General features: G+C 41.9%; 1 protein-coding gene across 1 annotated transcript; it reads right to left on the reverse strand.

The window, feature by feature from the left end:
- Nucleotides 1-869: 869 nt before the first annotated feature.
- On the reverse strand, nt 870-13,083 carry LOC109888594 (jupiter microtubule associated homolog 1-like). The gene is made up of 5 exons (XM_020479758.2): nt 12,730-13,083; nt 11,139-11,281; nt 2,828-2,928; nt 2,618-2,645; nt 870-2,315 (listed from the first exon to the last, which is right to left on the reverse strand). The coding sequence occupies exons 1-5, from the start codon at nt 12,783-12,785 to the stop codon at nt 2,167-2,169; spliced, it is 477 nt and encodes a 158-aa protein (XP_020335347.1). The 5' UTR covers nt 12,786-13,083; the 3' UTR covers nt 870-2,166.
- Nucleotides 13,084-14,325: the final 1,242 nt, after the last annotated feature.

Raw genomic sequence — 14,325 nt, forward strand, 5'->3', positions numbered from 1 at the left:
AAATAAATAAAAAAGGCCTGATGGGGGGAGTGCCGCAGAGATGGGAAAACCTTCCAGAAGGACAACCATCTCCACAGAGGAACTCTTGAGCGCTGTCAGTGACCATCGGGTTCTTAGTCCCCTCTCCCCCGATTGCTGTTTGGACAGTCGGCCAGCTCTAGGAAGAGTCTTGGTGGTTCCAAACTTCCATTTAAGAATATTGGAGACCACTGTGTTCTTGGGGACATTCTATGCTGCAGAAATTTGGTACCCTTCCCCAGATCTGTGCCTCGACACATTCCTGTCTCGGAGCTCTACAGACAATTCCGTCGACCTAATGCCTTAGTGCATGTCAGAACAAAAACTGTCAACTGTGGGATCTTATGTAGACCGGTGTGTGCCTTTCCAACTCATGTCCAATCAATTGACTTACCCCAGGTGGACTCCAATATGTTTCTATGGAAACAGGCTGCACCTGAGATACATTTAAAGTCTCTGAATATGTAAATAGAAAAGGTACTTCTGTATTTTTAATACATTTGCAGAAATGTATAAAACCTATTTTCGCTGTGTCATTATTGGATGTTGTGTGTAGATTGAAGAGGATTTTTTTATTTACCCCTTTGAGAATAAGGCTGTAACAAACAATTTCGGAAAAAATCTAAATGTCTGAATACTTTCCGAAGGCACTGTATCACAAACCCCGAAGTGCCTTATGGCTGTTACTGTATAAACTGGTTACAAATGTAATTAGAGCAGTAAAAATACATGTTTGCTGTCAGCCAATCACTATTCAGGGCTCGAACCACCCAGTTCAAAAATGTATTTAGGTCATTGAATAACGACACAGCCAACTGCGCCATTGCCTTCAGAAATAAAAGACAGCCATGTATGGTCAAAAGTGACATTTAATTTGCGCCAATATTCATTGCGACTTTTACAGTGATAAAACAAACCTGCATGAATTTGGATGAACAAGTAACGGTCATGTAGCCCAGCTGACCGTTCAACATCTGCAGAACAGCACTTCAACATGAATTCACTAAAGCCATGTGTGCAATTTCATTTAAATTACATTTGAACAAAATTGACCTGTGTGTTATATATGTATGTATGCATGCATGTATGTATGTGTAAATACATAGAACCACAGGTTTTCCCTGTACAAGGCAGACAGTAAAATAGGCATCAGACCTGTAAGAGAGACCATGACAGAAGTTTGAACAAGAACTGAGCAATTTGCTTAACGTACCAAATTGTCCAACATTGAGAATTTAAAAAAAAGAAATAAGTAAAATGAGAACTAGGCAGAGCTGTCATAAGGTCACTTGTCATGCTATCAGATGGAGTACCACACACAAACAGGCATACTTTAGCTGTTGAGAAAGTTTCCCTTCCAAAAAAATAAAATCAGATACAATAAAATGTCATCTTGTTCTCCATTTCATGACATTAGAAAGCCCATTTTCTGGACATATTCACTGAATTTAGTCTTCAGAAATAATGACACCGGGGTTTGAGTGAACTGTTTGGATCCCCTGTGTGGATTTGAGTTTCCATAGAAATGTTCAAGTCCCAAACTTCATGCAACACTAGATCATGTACCCCAACAATGAATTAATATGACTCAATAAAGTCCAGCATAACCTTCAATTAAAATGAAACGTTCACAGTAAAACTTTTAGTTCCTTTTTTAATAGATTTTTATTTTTTTTAAACAAAAGGCTTCACCAAAATGTTTTGGTTGAGTCGGACTTGGAACAAACCAGGCGTGCATGCAGTTTTTACCAGACAATGAACACGGTGCAAAAGCAACAACTTCATATAAATCCATTTGAGTATGTTTTTTGTTTTTTGTTTAAACCTTATCGATCGCGCATCAGAACTTTGCCTATGACACCGGATGGAGTGAGGGACAACTTAAACCTCATGCTCTTTGGCCAGAGGGCCTGTGACTACAGCACTACATATGCCAGGGGCTTGGATCAGGTACATAAAGTGCTTCTGTCAAAAAAAACATACAAAAATTAAAAAAGAGGGGGTATCAAAACAATGGACTCAGGGAGGAGAGGAAGGGGACGGGACGGAATTCCTGGACTCACAGATGAACAGGTGGAGATTCTTCTTTTAAAAAAGAGAAAAGGACAGCAGAGTTCTGAGAAAGAGAGATAGAGAAGGAGAGGGACCTCAACCGAGGATGAGGCTGGACTTTCCCCCTGGGGGGTTCCTGCGGCCTGATGTCATCCCAGCGGCGGGCTGGGAGGCCGCTGTGGCGGGCTGGGAGGCCTCATTCCTCTGCTCTGGGGCAGGAATGACCTCAACCTCCACAGCGTTATCTAAACATGGGTAAGGAGACAGGATAACATGCCTGCCACTCAAGCATTTAAAGATGTAATACTGCCACTTGAAACTTTTAAAAACATCTGGTAATAAAAACAAAATCGATAGACAAAAACTACAAATGTTCAACATTTCAACACTACATACCATACTAAAAATCATATTTTTCCCTATAATTTAACTAGCATTGTGAATAAAATGAACCTTCTTAGAAGTTTACAGACATGAATATGTAGTCTTAATCTGGACAACTTGTTTAATAGTGGAAGTCAGCAAGAATCATTAAAATAGTCCTTACCAGCATTTCCCACGTCATTGTCTCCAGTCTAAGAGGAGATGAAGGGGAAAAGGGTAAGTGATTAGAAAACAACAGAAAGGAGTAGGTCAAATACATGAAAGTGAAAGAAAATCCTCAACAAGGAATGCCCTTTGTTTAACTTTGAGGAAATGTCAACATGGGAAATTCCAGATGTATCACTCCCACACACACAGCGTTGCGCCATCTCACCCCGGCGTTGGAGTCCTCGTGGTTGTTGGAGGAAGATTGGGCAGCACATCTCCTCAGTGGGGCTGAGGGCTCTCCACACAGCACTCCGGTGGGCTTCCCACCTGTAGATACACAGAATTGACACGGTTTGAGTCTCAATCCCTGGGAATTGCCTGGCTAATCACCAAGTGATCGAGGGCTTACATTCTAATTTAAGAACATCTCATGCCAGAAGTGATAACGTTTCAGATACTTGATAGAGTTATAAAGCAGCCAAACACCTAATCAAGTAGAATGAAACTAAAACTGCTTAGCTCTGCCATTTCATGGATTGTTTTAAATGGCTAAATCACAAGGGGTTGCAAGTTATGACCTAGAAATTAAAGTTTGGAGGAAGAGTGAGAGTTGAATTGGAAACACTCCATTTCAACAACCAGCCTGGGGACAAGCCAAAAAAAACACTGTCTCCCCACCTGACCTGTCAGACAGCATGCCGAACTCCCCTACTCAACAGCTGCTAATCAGACAAGTCAGTTGGATTTTTCATACACTGAACAAAAATATCAAACAGCAAGAGATTTTACTGAGTCGGAGTTAAGAAAATCCATCAATTGAAATAAATTCATTAGGCTCTAATCTATGGATTTCACATGACTGGGAATAGAGATACGAGTGTTGGTCACAGATATCCTTGTTTAGAAAAATAAAAAGGTTAGGGGCATGGATCAGAAAATCAGTCAGTATCTGTTGCGACCAACATTTGCCTCATGCAGTACGACATCAGTCGCATAGCGTTGACCAGGCTGTTGATTGTGACTTGACACAGGAGCATTCACTGCAGGCAACGCAGAGATCCTCATGAATATTCCAGAATGGCTCAGACTCAGCCCTGCTGGGATTCAGTGTAGGAAGGAAGATCAATAGTGGAAGAGCTAATGTAATGACTATGGATTGGAGGAGTTAAATTGGCCATTTCCTACACACGGTGACAACTTTTCTTTTAAGCTGTGTGAAGCGAACATGAATCACAGCATCATACATGAACACAATCTGCCCTCTTGTGGAGGAAGTTGCAACTTGCATCCACATAGATTATCTCCAGGTTCGATGAAGTTGAATTTAAGACCTTCTTAAAAATATCAAATACCCAGGTCATGCTACAAAACCAAACTGAGGTTTTAAAAATAGGTTATATTTAACCCCCAAAAAAATACATGACGCAAAGTGAGGCATTGTTGACAATAGATGGATGCAGTTGAATGCATGGTTAATATAATTCACCAATACATTTCTTGGTAGTCCAAATAATTGCCATCAGGTTGTAAATACCAGCTGGCCTGGTACCTTGCTTGTTTCAGTGACTCAATATTTTAAAATAAAAAATATAAAAAACCTGACAGACAATGTAACTAATACTGGGAATGTTAAAACAAAATCAAACTAGCAAGGGCAATGAGCAAGTCAGTCATATCCATCAAATGTATTTATAAAGCCTCTTTTACATCAGCCGATGTCACAAAGTGCTGTACAGAAACCCAGCCTAAAATCCCAAACAGCAAGAAATGCAGAAGCACAGTGGCTAGGAAAACCTCCCAAGAAGGCAGGAACTGAGAATGAAACCTAGAGGAAGAAGGCTATGAGGGGTAGGCCAGTCCTCTTCTGACTGTGCCGGGTGGAGATTATAACAGTACATGGGCAAGATGTTCAAACAGTCATAGATGACCAGCAGGGTCAAATAATAATCAGTGGTTGTAGAGGGTGCAACAGGTGGCTAACATGCTGACCAGACAGCACACGTTTAATCTGTGAGCGTTGCAAAATAAAATGTACATGTTATTCAATAATTTCATCCAAACTCCTCAAGCGCATCAGACTCCTGCATAGCCAGGTGTTAAAATAGAAGAACTTGGTTCTATTTTAGCCATTTGACGCGCTGCATGTCCCACCTCTCCCATCTACTCATTGGTTATTACGAGCATTTACCCACATGGGTCATTGAAAGATGGAGGTCCACACTCCAGTCGGTGATGGTAATGCACCTTAAAGTTGGTTGCCAACCACCATCAAAATTCTATAAATACATTTTTTTTTTTTTTTTTTTTTAAATCAAAACCTATGCATTTCAGGTAAAATAACAACCCATGCTAATCTCCCAGGACAAATTAGCAAGCAAGTTCAGGGATGCAAACTCGTGAGGGCCCAAAAAGGATACCTTTTGGCAAAAAAAACAAGTGACTAGTTTGCATCCCCGAGCAACAGCTAGCTAAATGTATGTATTTCAACCTCAAAATAAATATACTTGGTTTTGGCATTTTAACCTGGGTGTCATGAACGCATTTGGTAGGGATAGACAATCAACATGCACAAGCGGAGCCAGTTTGGTCATCCAGACAGAAAGTCAGGCAACCAGTAGGTCTAGGTTACAGAAAAACAAACATTAAAAAGCAATCGCGAAAGTTGGTTCCATACTGCAATTAGCTGGAAATAAAGTTGTCAAAAACTAGCAGTTTCATGTGAGATGAAAATATCTGTTCAAAATTTTGAAAAAGGGTAGATCTAATATGCATCTAGCATTGGTTGATAATATGACTAGGATTGTGCCTTTGGCCAGAAGACAATGAAATAAAGTTAACTAAATAATTGCCTCCACAGATAGTCTGATATTGGCAAGGCTACTTTGGAGCAAGGCAAAGAGCGTAGTAAAACTGTTCAGGTGTGCAACAACTATGTTTTCAAAATGCATGCTGCCTCCAGCTCATTGCAAAGTGGTGTGTGACACTGATGAAGACTGCCTTCGGTTGCCTTTATACACTGCTCAAAAAAATTAAGGGAACACTAAAATAACACATCCTAGATCTGAAATGAATGAAATATTCTTATTAAATACTTTTTTCTTTACATAGTTGAATGTGCTGACAACAAAATCACACAAAAATGATCAATGGAAATCAAATGTATCAACCCACGGAGGTCTGGATTTGGAGTCACACTCAAAATGAAAGTGGAAAACCACACTACAGGCTGATCCAACTTTGAAATAATGTCCTTAAAACAAGTCAAAATGAGGCTCAGTATTGTGTGTGGCCTCCACGTGCCTGTATGACCTCCCTACAATGCCTGGGCATGCTCCTGATGAGGTGGCGGATGGTCTCCTGAGGGATCTCCTCCCAGACCTGGACTAAAGCATCCGCCAACTCCTGGACAGTCTGTGGTGCAACGTGGCATTGGTGGATGGGGCGAGACATGATGTCCCAGATGTGCTCAATTGGATTCAGGTCTGGGGAACGGGCGGGCCAGTCCATAGCATCAATGGCTTCCTCTTGCAGGAACTGCTGACACACTCCAGCCACATGAGGTCTAGCATTGTCTTGCATTAGGAGGAACCCAGGGCCAACCACACCAGCATATGGTCTCAAGGGGTCTGAGGATCGCAATCTCGGTACCTAATGGCAGTCAGGCTACCTCTGGCGAGCACATGAAGGGCTGTGCGGCCCCCCAAAGAAATGCCACCCCACACCATGACTGACCCACCGCCAAACCGGTCATGCTGGAGGATGTTGCAGGCAGCAGAACGTTCTCCACGGCGTCGCCGGACGTCTCACGTCTGTCAGATGTGCTCAGTGTGAACATGCTTTCATCTGTGAAGAGCACAGGGTGCCAGTGGCGAATTTGCCAATCTTGGTGTTCTCTGGCAAATGCCAAACGTCCTGCACGGTGTTGGGCTGTAAGCACAACCCCCACCTGTGGACGTCGGGCCCTCATACCACCCTCATGGAGTCTGTTTCTGACCGTTTGAGCAGACACATGCACATTTGTGGCCTGCTGGAGGTCATTTTGCAGGGCTCTGGCAGTGCTCCTCCTGCTCCTCCTTGCACAAAGGCGGAGGTAGCGGTCCTGCTGCTGGGTTGTTGCCCTCCTACGGCCTCCTCCACGTCTCCTAATGTACTGGCCTGTCTCCTGGTAGCGCCGCCATGCTCTGGACACTACGCTGACAGACACAGCAAACCTTCTTGCCACAGCTCGCATTGATGTGCCATCCTGGATGAGCTGCACTACCTGAGCCACTTGTGTGGGTTGTAGACTCAGTCTCATGCTACCACTAGAGTGAAAGCACCGCCAGCATTCAAAAGTGACCAAAACATCAGCCAGGAAGCATAGGAACTGAGAAGTGGTCTGTGGTCACCACCTGCAGAACCACTCCTTTATTGGGGGTGTCTTGCTAATTGCCTATAATTTCCACCTGTTGTCTATTCCATTTGCACAACAGCATGTGAAATTTATTGTCAATCAGTGTTGCTTCCTAAGTGGACAGTTTGATTACACAGAAGTGTGATTGACTTGGAGTTACATTGTGTTGTTTAAGTGTTCCCTTTATTTTTTTGAGCAGTGTATATATTTACGCTCAGTGTGTCGCCTTGATTGCTGGTGAAAAGTTTGTTTCTGTTGGAGTTTCGTCCAATGTCTTGGTTAGAGGGGATGGTTCAGAGTGACATTCATTTGTTATAGAATGGATGTTTCGGCGGTTGCCGTTCTTCGCGTTCAATGATACCGAATTCATAGCTGCAGACTAGTAATTTATATCAAACACTTGTTCTTATTCTGTCGGTATCGATAGTCTAGGAGTTTAACCACGTGGTATGGTTAAAAGATTCAGCAATGGTCTACAACCTTAGTCCTCTCCTAATGGAGAAAAACATGGTCTGGTGATATTTTCTCAAAGTTGGGTTTTATTCGGAATTGCAGAAAAGGGGCTGTCCCAGGATGCCTGACCCTAACTGGGCTCAGGGGCGGTCCTCTGATTTAGTTCAAATCAAAAAGGAATTGTATTTTCCTTCATTAAAAACAGTCCAAAATCATATTACACAATTTTACAAACAGTATTATGCTCACTCATTCATCTTATACAACAATTAGATGTAAACCTCATATCTGAGGCTATTATATAACAGCGTTATGGTAATGTGGCCACACCGTCTCCCATGAGCTTCCCCAAGTTGTAACAAACGGACCAGTTCGTTTGAGCTAAGCTGGATTCTGCACCGATCTTTTATACTTTCTCCGGAACATGAAATTTGTTCGTACCTCAAGTTCTGTGAGGTGGAAGAAATTCCTTTGTTCTTTATGAAAATTTACTCTGCCTCTTATACTGTGTGGCCATGAGGCAGGGTCTTCTCAGGAATTTACGACCTCTCTCTGACCACAGCAGCCTAGTTGGAGGCAGGGAGAGGGGGATTGTGCTTGCTGAATTCACTAAATTATGCAAATGAACCTATAGACTGATAAGCATGACAAGTCAAATGCATTTACATGGACTGCTATTTTTTCCTCTCCCAGACTATTGGCCAGTGCTAATTTTATGCATTAATTAATGTCTACATTCCTTTTTGCCACATTTATTCTTAGACAACTTAATGCACACTTTTAAATTGTGTTATGTGAGCTAAACAAATAAAATGTATAATATATACATTTATTAATAATGTTACCGTCCCCATGACATCCATGCCACCACCACAGAAAAATATTGGCAGTAGAACGGCCTTACAGAACAGCTCAGTGACTTACGTGGCACATTTCCAACAAGTCAGTTCATCAAATTTCTGCCCTGGTCAACTGTAAGTGCTGTTATTGTGAAGTGGAACCGTCTAGGAGCAATAGCGGCTCAGCCGCAAAGTGGTAGGCCACACAAGCTCACAGATCCAGACTATTGAAGTGCATACAAATCTTCTGTCCTCGGTTGCTTCACTAGGGAGTTCCAAACTGCCTCTGAAAGCAACGTCAGCACAAGAACTGTTCATCGGGGCTTCATGAAACGGGTTCCCATGGCCAAGCAACCGCACACAAGCCAAAGATCACCATGCGCAATACCAAGCTTCTGCTGGAGTGGTGTAAAGCTCTCCGCCATCAGACTCTGGAGCAGTGGAAACGCGTTCTCTGGAGTGATAAATCAAGCTTTACCATCTGGCAGTCCGACAGATGAATCTGGGTTTGGCAGATGCCAGGAGAACACAACCTGCCCGAATGCATAGTGCCAACTGTAAAGTTTGGTGGAGGAGGAATAATGGTCTGAGGCTTTTTTTCATGGTTTGGGCTCGGCTCCTTAGTTCCAGTGAAGGGAAATCTTAATGCTATAGCATACAATGACATTCTAGAAGATTCTGTGTTTCCAACTTTGTGGCCACAGTTTGCGGAAGGTCTTTCCCTGTTTCAGCATGACAATGCGCCCATGCACAAAGCAAGGTACATACAGTACGAGATCCGCGTGGAAGAACTTGACTGGCCTGCACAGAGCCCTGACCTCAACCCCATCGAACACCTTTAGGATGAATTGGAATGCCGACGGTGAGCCAGGCCTAATCGGCCAGCTTCAGTGACCGACCTCACGAATGCTTGTGGCTGAATGGAAGCAAGTCCCCGAAGCAATGTTCCAACATGTAGTGGAAAGCCTTCCCCCGCTTGACAATTTCTAACATGGGTTTCAGAAGAAAGGTCTTTGTTTCTGGACATTTTGAGCCTGTAATCAAACCCACAAATACTGATGCCCCAGATACTCAACTAGTCTAAAGGCGGCCAGTTTTATTGCTTCTTTAAATCAGAAATTTTCAGCTGTGCTAAAATAATTGCAAAAGGGTTTTCTAATGATCAATTAGCCTTTTAAAATTATAAAAACTTGATTAGCTAACAACATGCCATTGGATCACAGGAGTGATGGTTGCTGATAATGGGCCTCTGTACGCCTATGTAGATATTACATGAAATTTTTTAAAACGTTTCCAGCTACAATATTCATTTACAACATTAACAATGTCTACAGTATTTCTGATCAATTTATTATTTTAAATGGACAACAATAAGTAGTTTTTTCTTTTTTAATTTGCTTTTCTTTCAAACAAAGACATTTCTAAGTGACCGCAAACTTTAATGTTGGCGTAAATGTTATGGCTTTTCAATCTCTGCCATACTCTGGATTCAGAGCCAAATGTCAAACAAGTGTGGTGTACCGCAGGGCAGCTCTTTAGGCCCTCTACTCTTTTCTATTTTTACCAATGACCTGCCACTGGCATTAAAACAAAGCATGTTTGTCCATGTATATCTATATGGTTGAATCATAAGTGTCAGCAGCCACAGCTAACGAAGTACTGAAACCCTTAACAGAGTTGACAGTTTTGGAAAGGGTGGCCAGTAATAAACTGGTCCTGAACATCTAAAACTAAGAGCATTGTATTTGGTACAAATGATTCCCTAAGTTCTAGACCTCAGCTGTATCTGGTAATGAATGGTGTGGATGTTGAACAAGTTGAGACTAAATTACTTTGCGTTACCTTTCATTGTAAACGGTCATGGTCAAAACATATAGATTCAAATGGTTATAAAGATGGGGAGAGGGTTGGCCGTAATAAAAAGATGCTCTGCTTTTTTGACCCCACACTCCAAAAAGCAAGTCCTGCAGGCTCTAGTTTTGTCTCATCTTGATTATTGTCGTCAAGTGATGCAAGGAAAGACCTAGTTAAGCGGCACGTCTTGCTCTTCATTGTAGTCGAAGGTATAATTCTTATGAGAAACATTGTGTTGAAAATCCCAAATTGTTTGCATAGCCAGCTCTGACACACACTTACCCCACTAGACATGCCACCAGGGGTATTTTCACAGTCCCCAAAACCAGAACAAATGCAAGAAAAGTCACAATATTACATAGAGCCATTTTATTGCATTGAACTCTGTTCCATCTCATATTGCTCAAATGTACAGCAAACCTGGTTTAAAAAAAAACTGATAAAGCAACACCTCACGGCACGTCGCCTCTTCCATATTTTACCTAGATAGTGTGTATGTATTGATATGTACGCTACACGTGCCTTTTAAAAAATATTGATGAAGTTCTGTCCATGAGCAGTTCTTGTCTATTAATGTTCTGTATTATGTCATATTTCATGTGGACCCAGGATAAGTAGCTGCCGATTTTGCAACAGCTAATGGGGATCCTAAAAAAATAACAAAAAATGTATAGGAAATCTTGTTCTCTGGCAACGGCCCGACTCGCACATGACGTGCACACATGGTTGGATAGCTTTAGAAAAAGTGCGCCTCCAGTATTATTTGATGTTAAAATAGTAATAACGGCAACAATTAAGCAGCGGCACTATAATGGAAACACTGTAGTCATCTCAGTTGCATTTAAGACCTTTGAATTTAAGAATCTGAGATAAATGAATTTAAGATTTAAAGACTAAAGGACCCGCACTGAGAAGTTTTGATAAATTACATAGGCTACATACAGCTAGAGGCACAGTATAAGTATTATACAAGAGGCTGAGGTAGGGTGATGGGTTACCAGGTGGGTTGTTCCTCCGATGAGCGTGTGGGTCATCTGGTTCAGCGAAGATGTTGGAGGCCATCTTGTTTTTGCGATTGGGGGGCTTTTCCTCATCATTGCCAAAAGAGATGTTGGAGGCTCCTCCAGGAGGGCGCAGGACCCTAAGAGACAAAGCAATGAGAAAAGTATTGAGAAAAATAAAATAACTAGCCTAACTTTTATACTTCTTACTGGTATAGCCTTAAACTAGGATTTGTACCCTCTAAGAGTTCCTACTGAAGAAAAAAAGAAACAAAATAAATACACACCTGTCTGAAATTTTGCACAGGACAAAGGGCATCATCCCCAGGCTATTTTGGGAGGAAGTCTGTGTCTGGTGCGCAACACTACATTAGAGCCTTCCTGACTACTGTCATTATGGTGGTCTGGTTAGCTGACACATTGACTAGAGCTAATCTATGCTGACACACAAAATGCTTTGAATTCATGTTAGAGATGGGCTCCTGCTGGCGCCACTATCTCTTCCTGCAGTGAGTGAACCCACCTTTAAGCCGAGGACTTAGAAGAGGATGAAAAATGGGTGTGACAAAACCATGGAGACCAAATGTGAGGATTTTTAAAGCATGAAAGAATCTTTGAAATGGCAGCTTCTCTGCATTGAGATAATGATTTTTTAAAAACAATACCTTCTGCTATGATTAACAATTAAAAATATATATTTTTGATTTACATGCCTTGTGCTTGCATAAATGTAAACCAGGTGAAAGCTCACTTGATCGATTTTCACGATAACAGACATTTTAGGTTCCCCCATCCCACTTACCCCAGAGGCACACTACAACCAGCGGGTCATAAAATATCCAGATGTCATTGTAGCCAGTTGTCTCTGTATGTGGGGCAGCTGCTTCGGCCTGATATCAACCTTAATCAAGCCGGCTAAACCAACCAGATGTAAAATAATTTAAGTCTGATTAGCATAGTCGGTTTTGCAAGTCAGTAACTAGCTAGCCGAATAGCTGGTTAGTGAATATTTAATTTGAGCAAATCTGGTTATGGAAGAGGGCTGCATGGTCGTGATTGGCAAAGTGGATACTACTAACGTTAGTCGGATAGAAAAATCACCTTCCACAGGGGGCCCCACCCAACCATAAAATGAACTGTTATTGATTTGCTAGCCAACGACAAGTTTCATGCTAGCAGTCTGGCTCTAGTGTCATGCACCCTGCATTGAATAAAAGAAGCAAATGTTGATTCCTTTGAAGGCAATCAGTTAGAACCATTAGCATTAGCTTGCTTTTACACACCTACGAGCACGTCGTTAGCTAGCTACATTCACTAGCTAAATGCTAGCAAGCTAACGTTAGTTAGCCTGTTCCACATACAAAGAGGCAAATGTCAACGGTGGTTGTGGCCACAGACGCATTTAACGTGAAATACATCCTCTCCCAAATAATTTAAAAAGCCATTAATACGAACAGGTTAAGAAAGGTGTCTTGTTTGACAACTCGCTAGTTAAAGGTTAGCTAGCTAACTTAGCTGTCTAGAGGAGGGCTGCATCATTTGACATTTGGCTGAAAATGCAAGGCTCTTGACATGTCATGATGCTTACCTGGAGCTGCTTTTTGCTCCGGCTTCCATGCCTGAATATATAGTTGTCGTCGTCATTTTGTGAGAGGCTGGTAGGAGTTAATAAGCTATTGCAAATAACAAGACGATTTTAGACCAATATTTCACCACCTCAGACTCGTTTTACTCCACCCGGTACAAGCAAAATGATCAATCGGATTTAAAAAAAAAACGTGAAGAGGGCGTTTCCATGGTTGAATTGCCACCCACAAAAGGACGATTCGTTCTTCTGATTGGTTCCTGACTCATAAATCATGCATTTGATTGGAGAATCGGTGTACGACCTGCGCGCTCAAGGAAAAGCAAACCGTCCTTAGCAACAAACAAAAAATAATCCATATGATGTCTGAATCTAGAGATTTTATAACCCTCCTTTCTGTACAATCAAACATTTTGAGATAAATATTTTCCTGACAAATACTTCTGTTTTTACCACCCATACAGAATCAGTCAGTTGATACAACAGAGAACAATAATGAAAAATCTGACTATATGATTCAGACAGGTCACCTAGAATGCATTTACACAGGCAGCCCAATTCTGATCTATATTCCACTAATTGGTATTTTGAACAATCATATCAGATCTTTTTCAGAACTGATCTGATTGGTCAAAATACCAATTAGCAAAAAATATCAGAATTGGGCTTCCTGTGTAAACAGATGGTTGATCATCATCATTATGTCGCAACTTGGATTTTTGCACATTTATTAAAAATAAAAAACATAAATATCTCTTTTACATAAGTATTCAGACCCTTACTATGAGACTCAGGTGCATCCTGTTTCCATTGATCATCCTTGATCATCCTTGAGCTGTTTCTACAACTTGATTGGAGTCCAACTGGGGTAAATGCAATTTATTGGACATGATTTGGAAAGGCACTCACCTGTCTGAGGTCCCACAGTTGACAGTGCATGTCAGAGCAAAAACCAAGCCATGAGGTCAAAGGAATTGTCCGTAAAGCTCAGAGACTGGATTGTGTCGAGGTACAGATCTGGGGAAGGGTACCAAAATATTTTTGCAGCATTGAAGGTCCCCAAGAACACAGTGGCCTACATCATTCTTCAATGGAAGAAGTTTGGAACCACCAAGACTCTTCCTAGAGCTGGTTGCCTGTCCAAACTGAGCAATTGGGGAAGAAGGGCCTTGGTCAGGGAGGTGACCAAGAATTTGATGGTAACTCTGATAGAGCTCCAGAGTACCTCTGTGGAGATAAGAGAATGTTCTAGGACAACCATCTCTGCAGCACTCCACCAATCAGGCAGTTATGGTAGAATGCCAGATGGAAGCCACTCCTCAGTAAAAGGCACATGACAGCCTGCTTGGAGTTTGTCCAAAAGGCACCTGAAGACTGACCATGAGAAATTATTCTCTGGTCGGATGAAACCAAGATTGAACTCTTTGGCCCAAATGCCATGTGTCATGTCTGGAGGAAATCAGACAGAGCTTGAGAGGATCTGCAGAGAATGGGAGAAACTCCCCAAATGCAGTTGTGCCAAGCTTGTAGTGTCATAGCCAAGAAGGCTCGAGGCTGTAATTGCTACTAAAGGTGCTTCAACAAAGTAAAGGATCTAAA

Source organism: Oncorhynchus kisutch, linkage group LG1, assembly GCF_002021735.2.
Source record: "Oncorhynchus kisutch isolate 150728-3 linkage group LG1, Okis_V2, whole genome shotgun sequence".
Classification (NCBI taxonomy): Eukaryota; Metazoa; Chordata; class Actinopteri; order Salmoniformes; family Salmonidae; genus Oncorhynchus; species Oncorhynchus kisutch.

Excerpts from the sequence above, each read along its gene's own strand:
- LOC109888594 (XM_020479758.2), bottom strand. The coding sequence starts at position 12,785 with ATGACGACGACAACTATATATTCAGGCATGGAAGCCGGAGCAAAAAGC. Across the intron at positions 11,282-12,729 it reads GGAGCAAAAAGCAGCTCCAG|GGTCCTGCGCCCTCCTGGAG; the intron begins GTAAGCATCATG and ends TTTGTCTCTTAG. Across the intron at positions 2,929-11,138 it reads TCGGAGGAACAACCCACCTG|GTGGGAAGCCCACCGGAGTG; the intron begins GTAACCCATCAC and ends GTGTATCTACAG.